We start from the raw sequence: 24,398 nt of genomic DNA on the forward strand, positions 1-24,398 counted from the left end.
GGTGAAGCGAAAACACGCGAAATTAAAAAATATTGGTCTGAATTTGCGACGATCCATGGCAAGAGGCAAGTGTCACAACTTAATGGGATAAAAAGCGTGCGATAGTACAGAGTTTTCTCTTCAAAATGCTTTTTTACTTGTCTCGATACGATGATTTTTCGCTGAGATATGCGCATTTAAATAAAAAGGCAGTTTTTTACTTTAAATATCGAGACGAGTAAAAAAGCATTTTGAAGGAAAAACTCTGTTCTATCGCATGTTTTTTATCCAATTAAGATGCAATATTTGCCTTACGCCATGGATCGTCGCAAACTCGGACCAATATTTTTCAATTTCGCATGCTCTCGCTTTGTCATACGCCATTTTGAAAAAAATTATTACGCAAAATTTTAATGAGTCGATTCTTAAAGAAGACATTTGAAGCTTTAATTTCTTTTTTAGAAACCTTCCTATCTTTATTACTCGCGTAGTTATCGTTGTTGGAAATTTAGTGATTTTTTGACAAATTTTAGGTCAAACTACCGCTTTTTTTTTGACTGACAATGAATGTATATTTATCGACTTCTTCCGAATACGCATTCACACATACATACCAAATTTTCAGAAATCTATTATACTGAAGCGTCTAGGCTCATTTCTAAAAGCATAGAATTGTTCATTTTTTATAAGGCAATGTGCGAGGCATGCTTGTTTTGTACAAAGTCTAAAACTTATACGCAGCAAATGTTCTCACGAGTCGACCGCAGAAATCAATCACAAAACTGTAATTTTTAAATTTTTGATTGTTTTTTATATAAACTTGTTTACACCGCACTCCGTATATTGTCTATATACTCTATATTATAATTGTCATTATTAGAAGAAAAATTTATTATAAATGACTTCAAATTAGTCACCATAAAGTAAGATTTTAAAGTTGACTTATTGGCAAACTGTAGTCGATCATAGTCGAGACATTTATCGAATTTTCATCGAATATAAGTCGACATTTAGACTTTGAAGTTGACTTTAGACCTTATTTGCTGACTGACAATCGATTAATAATCCACTTGGTGCTATGCGGAAAGTTACATATTTATAAAGAATAGTTATAAAATCTACAATTCATACTGCCTAGATATATTACATTAACATACATTACAATAATTATTTGATTTGATTATTGTTCATATATATAGCAGCCTGAGAAAATGACATTAAAGTTTCTTGCTTACGACTTAGCACTATCACAGTGATATTAAGTGTCAAAACTAGATACAGTTTAAAGGAAGTATATATATATATATATGCATAACTTTTTTCTAGATCAAAACAATAATTAAAACTATGGATGATAAAAAAGTATGTAGATCGTGGAACGATATTAACTCCGGTGAAGAGATTGTTATTACTGGTATTGCTGGCAGATTTCCAGATTCGGATAATATGAATCAGTTACGAGAGAATCTGTTTAATAAATTTGACCTTGTTAGAGAAAATCATGATCGTTGGAAAAAAGGTGATAACTTTATTATTAATAATTTTATATAGTTTTACATTACTCTTGTAGAAACTTATCCTGCTCAAAAAGTTCGATAGAAATTGATAGAAAAATATAAATATTTGATAGAAATTTAATATGACACTAGATTTCATGCCAGATAGAAAAGTTATAAACTTCTATCGTTTTTTATCGTATCTGAATCAAGCGACTAAAATTTTATCTAAATATACATGACTCCTTTGTGATCTTATCTAGTTATTTTACTGAATATAAAAGTTACGATTCAAAAGACTATAAGACTCTATATAAATTAATTTGCAATTGTCTCTATACGTTTCTATCAATAATATGTAATAGAAAAATTCGTTTTCTATCGTTGCGTATATAATATGACATATTTAAAAAATATAAAATATACGATATAAAAATATAGAAAGTCTATCATATATTTTAGATAAATAATCTTATATTTACAAACCAAAAACATATCAATTAGATAGAATTTTTCCTTATCTGATTCTATCGATCTTTTGGACAGGGTAATGCAACCTCTGATTGATTACACAGGCACACAAAAAAAGTTGTGTCCGGTAGACTAGACTACAATATTCTTATGTTTTTGGGGTCACTAAATCTGAATCCAAAGCTCATTTTGGGCTATCAGGTTAGGGTTCTTCAGTAATCTAAAAAAATAACTGCTAAAATTGACACTTTTTGGACTAAATTGTAATCTTGATCGATTAAAACTATTTATAAGAAAGAATATTCTTATATTTTTGGATTGCTAAATGTGGTTCTTACAGTACCCCATAAAGTTTGACATTCAACAGAAATCAGCCATCCAATCAAATGTCAAATGGGGTAAATCTAATCCCGGGAAAAAATAACTTTTATTTGTTCATATTAACACATATATATTTATATATGTTTATATATCGTCACATAAGAAATAAAAGTGCCATTATAAATAATCTTATACGGTCATATATGAGAATATATGATTAAATCGTTTTTGTAAATTCTGTTTAAGTATGGTCTTATGTGAAAGAGCTTAAATGATTTTTAGACAAAAAATTGATTTTTTTATATTAAAGATAATTGTCTCAATTTTTGAAAAATTAACACACACACACACACACACATATATATGTATATATATATATATATATATATATATTATAAGTTCCTACTAACTTGACAATAATTGTCAATTTGACACCCTATTTGGAATTACATTATAATTATTTGATTAAGAAAATACTATATAATTTTAACTGAAAATATAAAATCATATACAAACTTAAATAGTACGTCATATAAAGTTATATACATATGATCAGATCACAATACGATGCCTCAAAATATAAACTTATTTAAATATATACAGCCGCGAGTAGTTCGCAAGATCGCTGTTAGACGAGAGCGCGGTGCTTCTCTTTTTTGTGAGAAGATTTATTCTAAAAAGCCTATAAAAAAAGACCAACTAGTTATCTAGCACTAGCAGCAAACTGTAGTGTATATTATTTTTGTTATGTTATATTCAAACAGAATTCATGGATCTCGGAGAAAGCTTCCGAGAATAAAGGAAATATAAAAATAAAATTTAAAAAATTTTATATCATTTATATCATATACAAACTTATATAGTCATATAGAGTTATATATGATTAGATCACATTTTTCATAAAAGTAACCATGTCCGCTAGGATTAAATCAGATATACTCATGTCTGATTGGATCTGATCAGATAGGGCCAATATTTTGATCAAATCAGATCTGAGTGATCGGATCTGATGAGATCCATTCAGATCTCTTCCATTTTTCCCGGGTATTTTTAGTTAAAACTATTCAGTTAAAACATAAAATATACTTTTACATATAATAATATGCAAAAACATTAGACCATATATGTATAGCTATATAAGACCATACTTAAACAAGATTTACAAGAATATAATCACATATTCTCATATATGGTCGTATAAGATCATTTATAATTGCACTTTTATTTCTTATATGACAATAATATAAACATATATAAACATATATTTGTTAATATAAACAAATAAGAGCTATTTTGTTCCCGGGTTACTAAAGAACCATGACTTGATGTGCCAAAACGGGCTTCGGATTTGGATTCAGCGACCCCAAAAACATAAGGATATCATAGTCTCCGCCAGGCACACATTAATGTATAGCAGAATTGAATAAGTAATTGGTATAGATGTTATTTTATTGACAAATTCAATCTCAATCACAAAAATGTTTTTATTGATTGCCGTAGAAATTTATCAAAATTTATTATATACCAATTATAAATATAATGGCAGTTAACCTTCTGGAAAATTAATTACGCGAAGAAAACGTTAAAATTGATTGTGTACAATATCGAATTCAAATAAGTTTTTTAAAAACCAGCAGGAATCGCTTATTGTTGCCAGTAATTAAATCCAAAGAAAAACAACTAATAATATGTAGTTGACTGACTGACTGACTAAATTCCTTTATTAAGTTAGATAATTACAATTTATTTACTAATATTTTTTATTTAAAAAATATTGATGTCGATACATATATAGTATATATACATATTAAAGTTTTAATAAAAACATTTTGAATTGTTTTTATAACAAATTTATTATGAATGAACAGAATTAGTTTGTTAATGAAATTCTTACGGTATATTTGTTTAATAATTTATTGAATAAAGATGTTATTGTCAAACGCATTTGAAAGCACCTTTACCATTATCCGTGTGGAAATTTCTCCTAGCATATAGCTATATAGGTTCTGGACAATTTTTTAGATTTTGTCTAGTATCTACTTAGAAAAAATGACTAGTACCGAGCTGTATATGTAACCTTTTGTATCCCAGCCTCTAAATATATAATCTATCCAGAAACTAGCTAGTGTTTCTCGCTATTTTCCGGCCACTGAATAAGGCTAAAGATGCTTAAAATTTCATTTTTATTTTTTTTTCTTAGATATTAAACAGTAGGAAATAAATAAAAAAATACATTTTTATTTAATTTTTCTTGTATATAATTGTATTACGTATACATTAAAATATATATTAGTATTAATATATATGCTATAATAGTATTATTTATTCATCGGCCGCATTATCTTTGTGGATGATAAGCGAATTCTCGAGGTATTTCAGCTCTTCGCATTGCACAAAACGGTTTCAAGTTGAACAAGAAGCTGTTTGTGGTTGAAACCGGAGTTATTAGATTATTTTCCGATTTTTTATCAATTACGACTACAAATAAAAAAAAGATTTTGACTTGTTTACAGTTTTCAACTTTCATGCATAAATTATTATTTTCATAATTTTTTTTACATGGTAAACACTTCAAAAAAGATGTATCTTTAAATAACTTTTTTCTATCAACTTTCTTTGTACTGTAAGCATTAATGCTACATCTTTTGATATAAATCTTTTTAATGCAGCATTAATATTTTTTGTGTTTTATCACTATTGAATTTTTGATACAATAGTTGCACCTGAAATAGCAATAATCTTATTATTGCTAGAAAGGGTATAGCGGAATAAGCAGATGAAATCTGCCCCCGCACTAATCAAGCTCAAATTGATATCATTAGTTGGCACACTTAAAATGTAAAACTTCTCCAAAAATTAGCTACAAAGTTGCATTTTTGGAGAAGTTATGGAGAGGGAAAGAAAAATTTAAAAAGTGGTTTTTTTCGAAAATGGCTGGACCAATTTTAATGAAAAAGATATATGTTGTAAACATCGTTTAAGCAAGTTTAAGAAATTTTTTAATAATTTTTGTGATTAGGATATGATGGCCATTAGGGTATGATGGCCATATATAGGATATGATGGTGTTCGCGAATTGCTCGCGTGAGCTCGCGGTTATGCCCTGTGGATGTTCACTAGGGTGAGAAAGGGCGTCGTGGAGTCAGATATTAAATACAATTTATTTTACTCATAAATTACATAGCGAAACGCGGAGATGTCTGTCGCGATCGTCATGCTATATCACAAATTGTCATTTGGTCACACTAGAATACACTTTGAGTCCTGTATGCTGACTTACTGTCCGATGAGCACTTGCGTGAGTTAATTATATTAATTTATCACCGTAATTTGATGATGCCCGTGAGCCGTGTTGAGCACGTGGCGCCGGCGCGCGCTGCGCGTGCTGAGCGATGAGAAAGCCCTTGTTGATGCACCAGAGTTATCTGCTACGTTTCCTCCTTCGGCAAACGTCGCTGAGATGAGCTAAACGAAATGAGCACCAGAATCCTCGATGAGTTCTCACAATTACTAGATTCACTCGATTTACTTTCTATCTGAGCTGCGTATACACACTAGGCCGGGGCCATGAGCACTAGAAAGTAGTAACAGAAAAAGACCGCCAGCGCTACCGTGCGCTGTCGGCGTTTTGCGATCCATGCGCTCGGTGATCGATGGATGCTGCCACCTGACGGGGCGAGAACTAGTGAAAACTTCACTAATTCTCAAACAGATGGCCATACGGAAAAGATGATCAATGGCTATAATTTCTCCAATAATTGCTAAATAATGTGTTCTCGTAATTATTTTTAAAGATAATCAATATTTACTCTAGTTTATGTGCGTATATTATTCGAAATAATGATATTGTGGATGTCACATCACGTTTTTACTTTTGACTGCCTGCACAGTTTTTACAGTTGTGCTGTCGCAATGAACGTTACCCACGTAACAAAAGTATGTAAATTGTAATGTGTAATTATATTTTTTATTTTTTTTTTTATTTTTTAAATAAATACTATGATTATCTTTCTTTCGCAGTTTGGGCAAGATAGCCCATGACATTTTGGGGTAAGTGTTTATGTATATATTTTATTTAAAAAGACGAGAATTAAGTTATGCACTTAATATTTTAATTTCACATATCATATATGTTTTTTTTAGTAATGACAAAATAAGTTAAATTGATTCTAAACTTGTGTGAACATTTAATATAAAAAATGTTTAAAAATAAAATTTAATATGTGATAATATGTGGCAATAAAACTAAATATGTAAAATTTTAAGTTTTTTATTATTCTATAAATGTTAAGTACATAAAAAATGTATTATAGCCAACTGTTCTATAATACTATGGCTATCTTTTCCCTAAAAGTTGTGAAAGATGGCCAATGTTCATGTTTCAATATTTTGATAATAAAAAATTTTCATTAAGTATTTTCTCTTTAATGTCGATAGTTTTACATACTTAAAGCTTCAGTGAAATAATATACCAAACGCTATTAAAAAATAATAAAAATAAAACTATGTTTTTTGCATTTAAAAAAACTATGGCCATCTTACCCGAGTTTACCCTATATATTTAGAGGCTAGAATGCAAAAAGTTACATATACAGCTCGGTACTAATTATTTCTTCTAGATAGATACTAGACAAAAACTAGAAAAACTGTCCAGAAACCTAGCTATATGTTAGGCGAAATTTCCACACTGGAATGTACTACAAGCTTCCTAGCAATCGCGGACGCGCGTCTCGCTTGGCGATTTTATCTCGCCACGCGCTGCCGTGCGCTTGCGGTAACTGGCGGGCAAATCAGTTTTTTTTTAAATTAATAACTTGTTAACTATTATGAAAATTGCAAAATGGTAGAGGACTTTTCAACTCAATTTGGTCCATTCTACCTTCATGCGTTATGTAAAAAGGTTATGTAAAAAATTTGAGTGGGTTTCATTTGTCTACAATCCCGATTGCCTACAGCTTCGTTTGCACACAAATTTTGCAGAGCTGCTCGATTGTCTACATTCCCGATTGCCTACATCCCAATTGCCTATAGCTTCGTTTGCACAAATGAAAATAATTAAGGTACAAGAGTATGCTTGCATACATGACAATATTGCGCTGATACTCATTGCACACCTGACACTATTGTACACATGCACATTGCACACATGACAATATTGCGCATAGAAAATAAAGAAACAGTATTAACACATTGCATATGTAACATTATTGCACATATGCACACATGATATCATTGCGCTCATACACTCTGTAAGCAAAAGGAAGGGAGTGAATCCCAAATGCGTATAGTGTAAAACGGATATTACCAATCAAGTTCTAAAAATTTATCCTAACATTAACTAAAGCAATAATCTGATTGGTGGCCGTTTTACACTGTACATCTGGGACGCTCCCGAGGAAGGTGTGGAGGCACGATTTCGATATGGGCGCCTTGATTTGACGATGGTTTCTAATGATATTTTTTATGCTGAACATAAAATTGTATAGATCTTATAGGGCTAACTGCTTTAGTTTTTGAAATATACTATATTAAAAATAAAAATAAAAGTAGATTAAAAATAAAAAGAAAAGTAGGTAGACCTTGCTTTGTATGGAAACCTATATGGAACAGTACGAAGCGTAGACACTTTTTTGCTGTGGCCACACACATACGGGGGGGTGCAAGGGAGAGGCTTCGCCCACCCCTCTTGTATCCACCCCGTTGGTAGGAGTGCCCTGGAAAGTCGCAAACTTATGTGGTACAGTACAAGCGTGAACATCGTTTCAATCAGATTACTGGTTTAATTAATGTTAGGATAAATTTCTAGAATTTGATTGGTGATGTCCGTTTTACACTGTGCGCATCTGGGATTCCCTCCTCTTGCTTACAGAGTGTATAAATGCAATGATATCATATGTGCAATGTGCGTGTGTGCAATAATGTCATGTGTGCAATGTTTTAATATTGTTTCTTTATTTTATGTGCGCAATATTGTCATGTGCGCAATGTGTATGAGCGTATTAATATCATGTGTGTAATAATGTCATGTGTGCAATGTGCATGTGGGCAAACCTATTCTTTAATTACTTTTGTGTTTGCACACAAAGCTGTAAGCAATCAGGATTGTAGGCAAACAGGACCCCCCTAAAAATTTTCAGCCACCTTGTATATCAAAAAGCATATTTTAAATTAAAATTGTAAAAGAGAACGAGAATATAACATCTTTATAAAACTATTTTTTATTAGATATTCCGGATATTTCAAGCCGTATGGGAACAGTTACTAATATACAAAAATTTGATAGTAATTTTTTTGAATTATCTTTGGATCAAACTTACACACTTTCGCCTGAAGCGAGACTATTAATGGAACATTCTTACGAAGCAATTATTGATGCGGGAATCAATCCGAAGCAATTACGAGGAAAAAATACTGCTGTAATTATAGGAACATATTTTCTTGAATCGCAAAAAGATTTTCTATATAAGGAAGAACAGGTAAAGAAAAAAATTGTGATAATATATAAATATACTGAGAAAAATAATTAAATATATTATTATTATGTGGGTACTAGTATTTTGAAATGCATTATTTTATAATTAGTTAGGTGGCCTGAATGTTATTGGATGTAGTAAAACTGCAATAGCAAACATGATTTCATACTACTTGGATTTAAAGGGACCATCGCATATAACCGATACAGCGTGTAGTTCTAGCCTTTCTGCTGTGGCAATTGGTTACAATTATATTATGTCAGGAGTATGCGAAGATGCGATAATTGGGACTGCAAATCTATGTTTTAATCCAATTATTAATCTACTATTCACTAATCTTGGTATTTTTGAAAAATATATTACTATTATGAATTATATATAAAAATTACTTTACGCATAAGAATTAAAAGAAGTACTTCTCCATTTATTAAAAAAATATATAATTTGACTAATTAAATAACTTCAATATACTTTAAGTATATAAAAAATATAATAAGATTCTTAACGAAGTTGAATAAGATTTTTGATAAACAAAACGAGTAGTACTATATAATGCTTTTGACAAATAAATCTATCCAATATAAAGTAAAATACGCCTTTTTTATATATTTTTCGTCTTACAGGTGTTTTGTCACCTAATGGTTACTGCAGACCTTTTGATTCCGCTGCAAATGGCTTTGTCCGAAGTGAAACGGTGGCGGTGATATATTTACAAAAAGCAAAAAATGCAAAAAGAATTTATGCTATATGTCCACATATTAAATTAAACAGCGATGGATACAAACCAGAAGGAATAACATACCCATCGCAATTAGGACAAACTAATCTACTAGTGGAATTTTACAATGAGTGCGGAATACCAACATCTTGCTTAGATTATATTGAAGCACATGGTACCGGAACCAAAGTCGGCGATCCTCAGGAAGTCGGTGCAATTCAGAACGTTTTGTGTAAAAATAGAGGAACTCCATTAATGATCGGGTCCGTAAAATCTAATCTGGGTCATACTGAACCAGCTAGTGGCATCACTCAGATTGCTAAGGTAAAACAAATGGTTTTCATTTTTATGTATTATCTTTTAAATAATATTTACTTTATGCATTTATATATTACTAATACATTGCACATAGTTGCACACACATTTGTATACACACATACAAAAATTATTTCACATAAAAATAATTTGACCAGTTACTTTATTTTATTGAAACAGAAAGATTTATTTAAAAATTGCAAAAAACATTTATCTAATTAAATTTTGGTTACAATTAATATAATATAAAACATTAATAATATACGATTAAATAGAAAAGAGAAGGCAATTATGAACTAGATGTAAGGTTATGGAATTCACGATATTTCATATACTTCGTGTTAAGTTCTGAAGATAACTATCCATATTACTTTTTTATATATTGTTTAAATATTATAACACGGCTACTGGTTACTAGTGTTTGTTTTGTTGTCATAAAAGTTGCATTTCAGTATTGCAAGTAGTCGAAAGCTTTATAGTTTTATAGTGTCTATTCTTTATTTTATTTCGAGAAATATGTCGAGTATTAGGATTTAACTTTAGTATACCCAATAAAAGGCTTAAATATGGCTTCAAATAATGTGATTGAATTAATGTTTCTTGTAATGTAAGTGTGTACCTTTACAGATTCCATAATCTCAATTTTTCTTCACTCTTCCATAAATTGTTAATTATTATATCCGAAGAACTTTTGCCTATAACATGATAGACAGAACTCTATAGGTAACAAACCTGTACCAACAAGAATTGTGTCACATATATGTTTACTGTGTTATTTAAATAAAATAAAATAGTGTTGTAAACCCTCTTCTCTTCTACATAACTTTAGTAAATTAATTCAATTCTTTAATATAAAACTGTTATAAAATTTAAAGGTAATAATATCATTTGAAAGCGGGTTTATTCCTTCAAATATAAATTATACAACACCACGGAATGATATAGACGCCTTAATGAATGGATCTGTTTGTGTCGTCCAAGAACCGATGCCACTTAAAAACGGTTACATAGGTATCAGTTCTTTTGGTTTCGGAGGAGCTAATGTTCATGCATTATTAAAGTGGAATCACAAACAGAAAAATTACAATGGTTTACCGAATGATGACTTACCAAGACTTGTGATATTATCTGGAAGTACTGAAGAATCTGTGAAGTTGTTTCTAAATGACGTTAGTGAATATTTTGAAAACAATTTTAACGTTATTTCAAATAAATAAATTTTATCTTTTGCATTATAATTTTTGTTTTAAAAAATATTTTACTTTAGGTTGTTAATCATCCAATGGATAAAGAATACATTCGTTTATTACACGACATCCATACAGACAATATAGAAGGACACACATGGAGAGGATTTATTATACTTAATAATCAGAAACAAGAATCACTAAAGGAAATTCAAAATTGTGGAAGCGTAAAAAGACCTGTTTGTTTTATATTTTCTGCTCTAGGCACACAATGGCCAGGAATGGGTACATACTTAATACTTTATACGTTTTATATATTTAACAAATAGAATAATACATACAATTTTTAAATTAAAATTAGGACAAAACTTATTAAAATTTCAAGTTTTTGCAAATACAATAAGAATGTGCGATACTATTTTAAAACCATATGATATAAGTGTCACGGATATTTTAACAAGAACAGATGAAAAAGTGTACGAAAACGCTTTATATGCCTTTCTTGGTATCGTCGCTATTCAGGTATTATGAATAAATGTTAATTATATTATAATTATTGTTTAAACAAAAATATAAACTTTCTGTGATATTTTATTTTACTTGAACTATATATTATCTTATTACTTAAGATGTGTTAAATTACTCCGATAGGAAGATTTTGCAAACATTGCACAATAATGGTATTAAAAATTATGCTAAGACGATTCGCCATAACGCAATAGTTTTGTCAGAATATAATTCTTAAATAATATTTGTTAAACATGAAACAAATATTAAACCATAAATATTTTGCAATTATTTTAGCATTTAAAATTATCACATTATAATCTTCAATATTTTCAAAATATAACGCAGCAATAATGCAACAATAATAATGTGCAATATTTACAGCATTTAATCTTCAATATTTAATTTAAAATTATTATCAAAAGGTATTATAATAAATTTAACAAATATTGTTTATTCATTAGACATTTAATAAAGATGAAAAAAGAGACAATTTGTCTGACAGATTAGTTGCGTCCGTTGGAAAGTTAAGTATCTCATTGATAGTAATAGCGGTCAGAAACCCTTAAATCATTCCTACATTATAATGCACAAATATTAAAACATGCAATATTACACATTTCATGTTTTAATATTTGTGCATCATAATTTAAAAATAATTGGAGAATAATTTGAGTCTTTTGTGCACAATTATATTTATAAATGTTTTAAACATATATGTTACGACTGAAATATTTTTCTCAATTATTGCACAATTTATTTCTAAATTTAATTTTGCAAATGTGCTGTTAAGATGATTCGCCATATTGCTATTGTTATGCCAACATGTCATTTCAAAATTTAATTGCGCAAACATTTATTAATGTTTTATAAAAGGATAATGTTTCTACATCTATTTTCTCAACTATGCCCTCATAATGACGGATTATAAATCTTTTGCAATTCTTTTGTCATACAATTTTATAAATCTTTTCCTATTGGGGTATATTCCATTTTCAGAGGTATATGTTACTTATAAAGATGTATCTTAAATTACATTTTATTATTTTATATTTAATATTTTTTAACACATATAATGTCTGACTGTAAAATAATTTGTACATATTTGTAGATTGGCTTAGTAGACCTCTTGACATCCTTAGGGATTATTCCGGATTACATGATTAGTCATTCCGCTGGTGAACTCGGTTGTGCCTACGCGGACAAATGTCTCACTATTGAACAAACCATTTTGTCAGCATACTTTATAGGTTTGGCATGCGTAGAAGGAAAAGTAATTCGTAGCTCTATGGCACTTGTCAATCTTAATTACAAAAACTTAAAAAATCTAATTTCAAAGGATATTGAAATAATTTGCCGCAATAGCGAGAATAGCAGTGTTGTGTGTGGACCAACAGAATTTATACAAAAATTTATTAAAAAATTGCAGGTAGAATTAAATAGCTTTTGTATTTCATAAATAAATAAAAACCTAAAAGTCAATAATTTTTAAAATATTAAATTCTCAATTTAAAGCTATAGTTTATCTCATCTACATATAATAAATTTTTTATTTTTGTATTATTAGCTTAATAATATTTACGTGAAGGAGATCTATTGCAACGTACCTTATCACAGTTCTTATCTTGCATCCGTAAAAACTCAACTTCTGTTAAATTTGAACAATGTAATACCACGGCCGAAGAAACGGAGTCCAAAGTGGATCAGTACTTCAATACCTCGTACTGAATGGTTTACTTCAAGTTTTTCATCGGCGGACTATCATACGCACAGTATATTAAACACCGTTCTTTTTGAACAAACCACACAACTAATTCCAAGTAATGCTGTGACTATCGAAATCGCACCAGACAGCGTTTTGCAAAACGTTTTGAAAGAATCTTTGCATCCAAAAGTAATAAACGTTGTACTGAATAGACGCACCAAACAAAATATTGAAGTATTTTTGCAAGGAATTGGGAATTTTTACAACTATGGTTTACAGCCGCAGGTCGCCAATCTATACCCGCCAGTGCAATTTCCAGTTAGCCGAGGAACTCCTATGATCTCTCCATCGATCAGGTACATAATATATTACGGTAACGTACATACAATTTTATAACATATAAACAAAGCTATTAATTTGATTTCAGATGGAATCATTCTGAAGATTGGTTTATACCGGACTGTAACACACATAAGTATTTGAAAAGAGAAAGATACATCGAAATTTCCCTTAAAGATGTAGATTATGACTATTTCGCCGGACACGTAATAGATGGGAGAATTTTGTTGCCCGCAACAAGTTATCTTGTACTCGTTTGGCAAACCATTGGCATGATGAAAGGATTAATGTTTTCAACAGTACCAATAATATTTCGAGATGTAAAATTTATTCGTGCTACTCATTTGACAACAAATAATACTGTGACATTAAGAATTGCGATACAGAAAGGTATTCATGAATAAGTAATTTTAAACCATAATCGTAGGAAATGCATATATATCAAAGATAAAAATATTCTAGATGGGAGTTTTGAAATAATCGAAGGTGATAGCATTGTGGTAACAGGCGCAGTGTACGATACATCGAATCCAGAACAAGAAATGACTTCGACAGACTTATTATCAGAGATTGACGATGAAGAAGAAATGACTGCTCGAGATATCTACAAGGAATTGAAACTCCGCGGTTATCAGTATAGCGGCTGGTTTCGTGGATTAAAGAGTGCATCCGTTTCAGGTATTAAAGGACATATCGTTTGGAAAAATTGGGTTACGTTTATGGATACTATGCTACAAATGCGTCTTATCGGATATGATACTAGAGGTTTATATGTTCCTACGAGTATTCAAAAAGTGGTGATTAATCCTGAACTTCATGTTTCAACGCTAAGACATTATGCAGATTATGTGAAAGGTACGTCAGATATGGATAAAACGTAAACGTTAATTAGTAACTGCTGTTTTTTTTTTATAATAGAATAGAAACATAGCTTTTAACATACAATAAGTTGCAAAAAATTTGTATGATATCATATACGTATACATTTTAGATACTATATTACCCGTACAAATATACAAAGAGATAGATTCGATTATAGCAGGTGGAATAGAGATACAAGGCCTTAATGCTACTCAGATTTCTCGACGAAAATTAACCCAAGAGGCCATTATCGAGCACCACATATTTATAGCTCATCAAGATAGTATTGAAATTTCTTTAAAAGAGGCGATTCGAATATCCGCGCAACTCGTGCTGGAAGATCATCAAATTACTAAAGTGAAAGCCATTGAGTTGCTGGAAGAGGTCGATGATGTTACATCAGAATACCTTACGTCTTCGTTGTTGATTGAAGCTTTTGAGGATATACCATTGATACAAACAAATGTCACTCTATTAACATCGCCCAATCGTTTCAGTTCAGAAGACTTATTACAAAATATTTTAATCGCTGATATAAACAAACCAACTGTAAACGATAAAGTCTTAATAGTTGCCGGATACAATCTTTTGTCTAAACAACAGACTTCTTTAGAACGACTTTTGCCATTTCTAAAAGAAGGTGGCTATCTGTTGACGCGTGAAAAGTGCGACATGTGTGACTATAGCATGTATCAGCAACAATACGAATTAAACGTTATTCTTGAAAAGCGCACTGATAAAGAAAAGGTTGTTCTTATGAAGAAGAAAGTTTATGTAACGAAACAAATTGTTGTTCATATTAGTAATAATAACTTTAACTGGTTAGATGGTTTAAAGTCCCTTATAAGCGATGAAAGCAAACTCGAGGAGAATAGTAGAATCATAGTTGTTGGAGAAGGAGACTCTGAGTGTGGTCTGTTGGGGTTTGTTAACTGCTTAAGAAAAGAACCAGGTGGAGAACTTGTTAGGGGTGTACTTATTCAAGATAAAGAAGCTCCTAAATTTTCTCTTCAAGACCCCTTCTATTTACAACAATTGGAAAAAGACCTGACTATTAATGTATTACGGTATAATAAAATCTGGGGATCGTACAGACATTTACAATTACCACGCCAGGGAGCCGAACTTGTTCCTACCGCTCACGTTAGCCAAATGGTACGTACAAAATCTTTTTAAAGCATAGTGATGTGATAATACACAATAACATTATGTACTTTTATATTTTAAGTTTTCTGATTTTTATTTGCAATTTTTTTTATTAAGAATGTAAGTACGTACATATACGATATGTATGACGTAATGTAATGTAAAATAATTGTTGCAGATGTATAAGGTTTAATTTATACATCGTGATTTCGTTTTTTAATAAAAGTTTATTTAAATCCCTTCTCATACATGTCTATATGCCGTTCGTATATCACTTATATTTAACTCAAATTATATGCCGCCCGTATACGTTTAGTATCCATTTAGTATCCATTAACTGTTATTTGGATCGAATCTGTTATATTCGCGCGGTGATAACGCCTAGAAGAACTCGATTTCTGAGTCACCGATATATGAAATTGTTCTGCGTTAAAACTCGATGTCGAGATGACTTCACGTCCGTGCTCAAGTAACGCATTGAACACAATTTAAATGCATGCGGTGATTGCCGAGATTTCCATATCGACGGCGAATCCTCTTCTAGTTCTTTTTGCAAATTTTCTCTGTAAGGGAGTTTCTCTGCTCAGATCCGGCGCAATAAGTGGCACAGGGACTCAAATTACAAAAAAATTAAAAGAACCATTTTGTTGATTTAAATGATAGTGAATATGAGAAAAAATTTGCCTCTAAAGTACTACCTTTATTACTAAAATAATTTTTTTTAAATTAAGAATATTCTTCACTATTATACCATCCTTAGATAACTAAATACAACAATTTGAAATTTATATTTATCACTAGCACACATTCATCACACTTACGTGCTGTACTGCTTCGATTATTGTAAACTTTTTTATCCTATCAATTATTTCACTTAAACGAATAAGTGCATTGTTTTAAAAGTCTAACAGTACTTTTTTGGACAACTAAGCTGTATCGTTGTAATGTTTCACTAACATTTGTTTATTACTTCTACGTTTAATACGGCGATAAAAACCAAAAAATCATGAAAATTCATTGATTCCCATATGAGCCCATGTAAATAAAATATTTGATATCTAAATAACTAACAAGTTCAGCTTTTTGAAATTTTGAAAAATTAATTTATACCACTAATTTGAACTTCTCTACAAGTAAAATAAAAATTATTTTATTAAATTAGCATAGAAACTCCCTTAAGATGGTAGACAGATGCTTCATCGGTCCGTACGGCGCACGGCGGCGTTGCATAGACTGAGAGAATATTTTACTATTTTTTAGAAGAGAATTTTAATAATTTATTAGTATGGTAAATACCACCTAGGAAACAATTATACATTCAACCGATTTCTAAAAATCACAATATCAAAAATCAGTAATGTTTCTCTCTTTCGTCGCGTTGCTTATATTTCACTTATTCCTCTTTTTTCTCTCTTCTAAATCTAAATGGTATTACTCAAAAATCATAAAATAATAAAACAACCATGTTTAAAAAAAAATTATATTTAAAACATTTATTTTTAAAAACATTTTTAAACATACGTCTTATATCCATGTTTTTTGAATAAAATAACGATTGTTTACATTAATTGGCATGATAACAGACTAAGTTTTAAAGTTTCCGGTATTGTTTTTTCATATTTCAATTATCAATTAAAATTTTTAATATAAAATTAATCTAAAATTAGAAAGAAAATCTACTATTTAATATTTTTGTCAAATCTATTTTTTAAAACAAGACAAAATTAGAATATTAGTTATTAAAAGTTGGTATAGTTTTAATTCATAAAATAATATGTACCGAGCCAGTTTTTGTTATAAACATACTGATTTTTGCAACAATGACGGTCTGTTACCTCGCTGTATGTAACTGGTATGTAACCATACCAATTTTCGGTAGAAAATTCTCTCTGTGTAGACAATAGTAAAAATACGATTGTTATTGCCGACGAGATCTTCGGCCCTTAAGCGTTATAACTAGGTCGCCTTATTTACGGCCTTTGTTATCGAAGGACGATATTGATTTTTGTTGTTAGACGGCTCAGGGGGTTTCCTGTGTCACCGCGTGATAACGCTTTAGGTTCTTACGACTCTCGCACACTAGACGCGATAAGTGACGAGCGATGAGCGATATCCAATGAGACTTCTGCTTTTTCCAACATAGCGATGAAACGTTCGAAAATTCAGATCTCTCATTGGATGTCGCTCATCGCTCGTCGCTTATGGCGTTTAGTGAGCGAGACCATTAGACCTAAGTCACGTGTCAGGCATATATGCGCATATATGCGCATGCAGACGCGTATCGGATACGACACTCAAATTTTCGATCGTATAATAATTGACTCTTTTTCGACAGATTTGTGGTGATTTAAATACATTTTGTTGGATAGAAAATAATTTATCTATTCGATATCGTCGTGAGGACCTAGTACATGTTGTATATTCATCTCTCAATTTTAAAGATGTAATGCTTGCTACTGGTAAATTAATACATAATGTGGCACTTTCTCGAGGACGGTTATTTGGATATGTTCCTCTTGGATTGGAATACGTTGGATTCGATGTCAACGGTCAACGAGTAATGGGGATTAATGATACCGAGTAAATAATGTCTTAAAAAGTAGTTATCTCTTTTAATAAAAAAATTAAATTTAACTTAAAATAATTTTTTTCAGTTGCATAGCAAACGTTGTTGTAAAGAATAAAGATTTATGTTGGAAAGTACCGGACGCATGGACATTTGAAGAAGCTGCGACGGTTCCGTGCGTTTACAGTACAGTTTACTTTGCCTTATATATTTATGGAAAAATGAGAAAAGGCGATAAAATACTTATTCACTCTGGTACTGGCGGCATTGGACAGGCAGCTATTCATCTTGCTCTCAAAGAAGGATGCGAAGTGTTCACTACTGTAGGCACGAGTGACAAACGAAATTTTATTAAAAGAGTGTTTCCTTCAATTTTGGATGAACATATTGGGAATTCTCGAGATACCAGCTTTGAACAAATGATAATGCGGCAAACAAATGGTCGCGGAGTTAATATCGTGTTGAATTCACTAGCAGAAGAGAAATTAATCGCTTCCGTTCGTTGTTTGGCTCAAAACGGTCGTTTTTTGGAAATCGGGAAATTTGATCTTGTTTCTAACAATCCTCTTTGTATTTCTGCCTTTCAGAAAGGTATTAGTTTTCATGGAATTTTATTAGATAATATACTTGTTGGTGATCACAAGTATAAATTCATATTACGCAAAATGATAACCGATGGTCTTAAGAACGGAACCATCAAACCTATTCAAGTGAAAGTTTTCCCGAAAACAAATATTGAAGAAGCTTTTAGATACATGGCGAGTGGAAAACACATGGGAAAGGTATGTTTGAACTTTTTAATATAATAGGATACTCTGTAAATTTAAATCAGTAAAATTTTACTGAAATTTGTAGCACTATTCAGTAATTCTAGTTATCAGGAGACTACTCTTGTTAAAAAAGAAATCAATATATATATTATTATTCTAAAAAAGCGCGTATTATTTGGTTTACATATTATAGTTATATGAAGGGCCAATATTGGCATATAACTTTGTTTTTAGAAATTTTTTAAATAAAAATTAAAACAAAATTTAAAAAAGTAAATGTATATTAGGAAATATAATTAATGTTTTTGCAATGTAATCAAATAAACGTCTAGAAAATTACAAATAGTTACCAAAACCAGTATAGCAGACAAAATTTAGACACGGTGAATTATGTAGATTTTAATCAAATTAAATAAATTTTAAAAAATTGATTAAAATATATGTATATTACTATAAATTTTAAATAAAATAAAAATAAATTGACAATGTTATAAATTATGAAGTACACTTTTATTACGTATAAACAACAAAGTTTACATAAAAAGCCTAGAATTAAACGGTTAAAAAACTAAAAAAAATAAAATTAACAAATTTAAAAACTAAAAAACAAAAAATATATTTAATAAATTAGACAATTTTTATTGACATAAAATTATATTATCATAATGTCAGTCTATATATTTATGATTTGTTCTTAGTGAGAACAGAGAGATAAATTAATTTACGCTTTATAATAATTTTTTATTTTATTGAGCACCATAAGAAAAAACAAGAGAGAAAAATACAAACAGAACAATTTTATAACACTACAAATATTTACAATAGTTTAATATTACCTTAATACTATTCTTATTTATTGATTAAATTATGTAACTTGCAAAAAAATTAAAAATAATACAAAAAAAGACTAGTAAGAGTGGACCGCGCGGATAGTTATGCGCAAATTAACACATATTAATTTATTAAATAAGTAACAAAATTCATGTATGATTAGGCAAACGTTTCAACTCTTTTTGATTCATCTTCAGCGCATCTAAATAATCGGTTTCCCTATCTGAATCCGTGAGTCCCTTATAGCAAAGTCTCGGAGTAACCGTGTAAATAAATGTAAAAAAAAGAATAGTTTGAAAAAGTAATCAAGTACCTTTTGTCACTTCAATAGATAAAATAAACTTTATATATTTATAAAAAAAGGAAAAAGATTCACTAACCAGATTAGAAAAATCGAAAACTTTGGATAAAATTCAGAAAAACCGTTAAGATGTAAATTGTAAGAGTCGGTGTTAGTGTCGGATGACATTCTTGTCGGTAAAAGGACCGAGAATGTGTTCGTTCAAGCATAACCAGTAACATAAAATGTACAAAATAAATAGATGTGAGTCAAAGTATACGAAAAGGTAACTACGTATCAACGGTTATATAAAATTATAAAATATAGAAGTCATAAAACAAATTTAAAAAATAAAACTTTAAGTAAAGTGAATTAATAAATAAATAAAATATGTAAATAACAATGTCAAGTAACTAAAAATGTCAGGTAATTAAAAACAGAGAAAACAATGTTATGATAATAAAAAATAAATAAATAAATAATGAAAATTAGTAAAAGGGAGAAGGCAGAAGAGATTAAATTTGCTTTAATAGAGTAAGATGAGAAATATAGATATTCAATATCCGATTATAAATTAAGACCATTTCTCCGTAACTGAATGTGAAGCATCTCTAAAAAAAATTATTCTAATTTTCTTCTCATTTAAAAGAATTTGTTTCTAGCAAAATATAGAAAAAGAGTCACGAATAAATGCACTATAAGTTTACATTTTTTAAATTATTTAACAAGTAGATCTTCTAACTTTCTATCTTTCCACGTCTTTATTGAAACGAAAGCGTGTATGGCTACACATAAATGAAATACATCTAAATATTATAATTTTATGGTCTCAGTTTAATCAGGATGAGAGAAGATAAATGCTTTCCTTGTAAGCAGATTGTATTTTATTAATATTAATACAGTGTGCAATATATATTTAGTTTGTTGTGCAATGTTACTAGTTTAAACAATTGTAAGCCCAGAGAAATAAGGGGACTTTAAAAGGCTATGCCAATATATTGACAATCTTTTTCTATAAATATTTACAACATTAATATTCGACTGTTGTTCACTGTTATTCAGCGCAAAATACACTGATTTTGATTTACAGAATAAAATAAATTTTTATAAAAGAGTAATAGAGTATAAATAGTAAATTTTTATAAAAGAGTCTATTTCAAGTACAATTAATATATTTAATGTATTTTTATAGATAATTATAAATATCCAGGAAAAGAATACACCTTTAGACAAGCCCATTCCTGCATATCGTCGCTATTATTGTCTTAACGACAAAAATTATATTGTACTAGGAGGTCTGGGTGGATTTGGTTTAGAATTAACCGATTGGCTGATATTTCGTGGTGCCAGAAACGTAGTGTTAATCTCGCGAACTGGAATAAAAAATGGTTATCAACGCATGAAGATTCAACTATGGAAATCGTATGGTGTAAATGTGCAGATTATCAAGGATATTGATGTCGCCGATCCTAAAGATTGCGAATACCTCTTACGAACTGTAGAAAGCGAAGCACCAGTGGACGCGATATTTAACCTCGGTGTGGTGCTAAAAGATAACATTCTAAAGAATCAAACAACAGAGACATTTGCAGAGTCTTTTCAGTCGAAGGCTCGTGCGACGCAAACTTTGGATAAACTTTCCAGAAAATTTTGCCCTAAACTGAGGAATTTCGTAGTGTTCTCTTCCGTTTCCTGCGGTAGAGGCAATGCTGGACAGAGTAATTATGGCATGGCTAATTCTGTTATGGAGAGAGTATGCGAAAAGAGGGCAGAGGAAGGATTACCCGGATTGGCAATTCAGTGGGGAGCCGTTGGTGACGTGGGTCTCGTCGCTGACATGCAAGAAAACGATAAGGAATTGATTATTGGTGGTACCTTACAACAAAAAATATCCTGCTGTTTAGATGAACTCGATAAGTTTTTACTTCAAACCCGACCAGTCGTGAGCAGTATGGTCGTAGCTGAAAAGAAATCTGGATCTGGTGGACAGGACAGTCCGATAAAAGCTGTTGCCGGTATTTTAGGTAGGTGCATACTTACTTTTTTCTTTTACATACTTATACCATTTATTCAGTTTTATTAATCTTAACTGTTAGTAGTTCAAGTTTATTATAGTTTCAGTCAAAATAATTTTCTGTTTACATTACAGATATAAAAGACATGAAAGTTGTAAGTCAAAATACATCACTGGCCGAACTTGGAATAGACTCCATGATGGCTGTGGAAATCAAACAAACTTTGGAACGAGAATTTGATATTTTTTTTACTACACAAGAAATATCTAGTCTCACCTTTGCAAAACTTAACGAGATGTCCAATATAAACGTCAATAATAATACGAAGGATGAGAAAAATATTAATGCAGAAAAGTTTTGTGTTTCGGAATTGCCAATTGGTATTGTAGAAGACAAAGATTTTATTTCTGAGATCTATTTTGATCTCTTGACTGAAAAACAGAATGCTACGACTGAAGTTTTTCTTATACCGGGAATCGACGGGTGTGCAACAATATTTGACCATTTAGCAGCAGATATTAAATTTTCAGCAACATCTTTACATTATAGCATAAATAATGCTGATGCAACAAACGTCATATTGGAAACAACTGATCGTTTTCTCAACGTACGCAAATGCACTAATAATTTTATATTTTACTTATGTATAGTTTTTATTATTTATTGTATGAGACGTAAGATTTAAGAAGTATTTTACTATTTACTTTATTATTTTTACAGCATATATTACCAAAATTAAGAGGCGGAAAAGACTTTGTAATGGTAGGATATTCCTTCGGGTCTATTATTGCAATTGAAGTAACAAGACGATTAGAAACCTTGAATTTTAAAGGCCGTTTGGTTCTAATTGACGGCGCTCCTGAACAAATGCGAATAATGTACAAACATTTTACATCAAATTTTAACGATGCCGATATTCAGTTCGCTGTTTTAACCAATATTATGCAAATTTATTCACAAGAAACTAGTAAAAAGGTATAATCATTTTCTCAATTTTACAAGTTAAAATTTATTGTACATTTATGATATATTTTTGTATTCTTTGTGGAAATTATTATCAATATTATTTCCTATTTTATAAGTTTGTAATTTATGGGTTTTTGTTTCAATGCAAATTCTTATATTACAAAAAAATGTTATTTGATAGATTGTAATGGAACTGCAAAAATGTAATACCTGGGAGGAACGATACAATATTTTCGCAAAGTCGTTTTTAGTTATAAATACGTCACTGTCTCCAGTAAATTTAAAAACGCTGTGTACCACAATTTACAAACATTCATCCGCTTTGCAGCACTACGATCCTTCTACGCTGCCACCAATTAAATCTTCTATAATCTTGTTAAAACCTACACAGCCGTTACATACACTAATAACGGATGAAGATTATGGTTTGCATAAGGTATTTTTAAAAAGTTGCACTAATTTATATTTTTGTAGTAAGTTAAATTTATTCAAACTTTTGGAATTAATAAAGAATATAATTGTTTAAGATAACTGAAAACACAGTTCAAGTACATTACGTCAACGGTACTCATATGACAATATTGAGAAATGAAAAGGTATCAACTGCAATTAACGGGAAACCACCCTTTATCATTTAAGGTTATAATTTACATTTAAACGTACGCATGAAAGCCTATAAGATATTAAAAATTGCTTCCTTATAAACTAACAAGAAAACCTCGCAAACTCGAAAATTCAGATTTTAATGAAACTTGGTATAAATGTACAAGGGGTAAATACATAAATTTAGAAATTTTTAGTAATCCAAAAACGGTTTAAAGGAGTGAAACCACACTTCAAAGGTTAGAGACATTTTTGCGTTTTTTCGATATGTCACATAAACTAAACAAAATATAAAAAAATGTTTTGTACAAACATTTTACAATAAAAGTACTTTTATATACAGTAATAAAATTAAAAAAAAATTGTTTTTCAAAATTTTATTAATGTAGTTAGATAGAAATATTTTTTCCATAAATTTTTTGTATAAAACATTTTTTGATATCTCCAATACTTTTCGAGATATATTGAAAAAAGCAAAAACCTGCTCTACATCAGGAGCAGTTTCATCTTTTAGATAGTTACAAAATATCATTTTTCAGAATTAATTATAAATGTTTTTATATATAAGCATCCGTGCTCATGTGCGCAAATAACTATCGTCTAAACAAGAAAATATATAATAGAAATCAATATAATTGATTCTAGCATCACAAATAATAAATAATATTAAAAATTATAATAATTTTTATTACTTCTCAATAAAACTAGTAAAATGTTTTATTTTACTCATTTCTGTACATTATTTCTTTATAATAGCTTATAATTATTTTCTTAAAACTATTTTTGATCTTGTGCTTTTACATTTTGTTTATTTACATAATAAGATTGTAATTTACATCATTTCTAAAC

At 30.0% G+C, this 24,398-nt stretch overlaps 1 protein-coding gene across 1 annotated transcript; it reads left to right on the forward strand.

The window, feature by feature from the left end:
- The first annotated feature begins 539 nt into the window (after window positions 1-539).
- LOC118645638 (fatty acid synthase-like) lies at window positions 540-23,723 on the forward strand. Its single transcript, XM_036287092.1, has 19 exons — window positions 540-1,498; window positions 8,493-8,743; window positions 8,850-9,081; window positions 9,364-9,782; window positions 10,649-10,942; window positions 11,041-11,245; window positions 11,322-11,482; window positions 12,579-12,896; window positions 13,035-13,528; window positions 13,600-13,901; window positions 13,974-14,366; window positions 14,503-15,527; window positions 17,854-18,098; window positions 18,173-18,866; window positions 21,158-21,989; window positions 22,115-22,587; window positions 22,701-22,955; window positions 23,128-23,382; window positions 23,474-23,723. The coding sequence occupies exons 1-19, from the start codon at window positions 1,327-1,329 to the stop codon at window positions 23,582-23,584; spliced, it is 7,131 nt and encodes a 2,376-aa protein (XP_036142985.1). The 5' UTR covers window positions 540-1,326; the 3' UTR covers window positions 23,585-23,723.
- The last annotated feature ends 675 nt before the right edge of the window (window positions 23,724-24,398 follow it).

The sequence above is a fragment of the Monomorium pharaonis genome, chromosome 5, assembly GCF_013373865.1.
Source record: "Monomorium pharaonis isolate MP-MQ-018 chromosome 5, ASM1337386v2, whole genome shotgun sequence".
Lineage (NCBI taxonomy): Eukaryota > Metazoa > Arthropoda > Insecta > Hymenoptera > Formicidae > Monomorium > Monomorium pharaonis.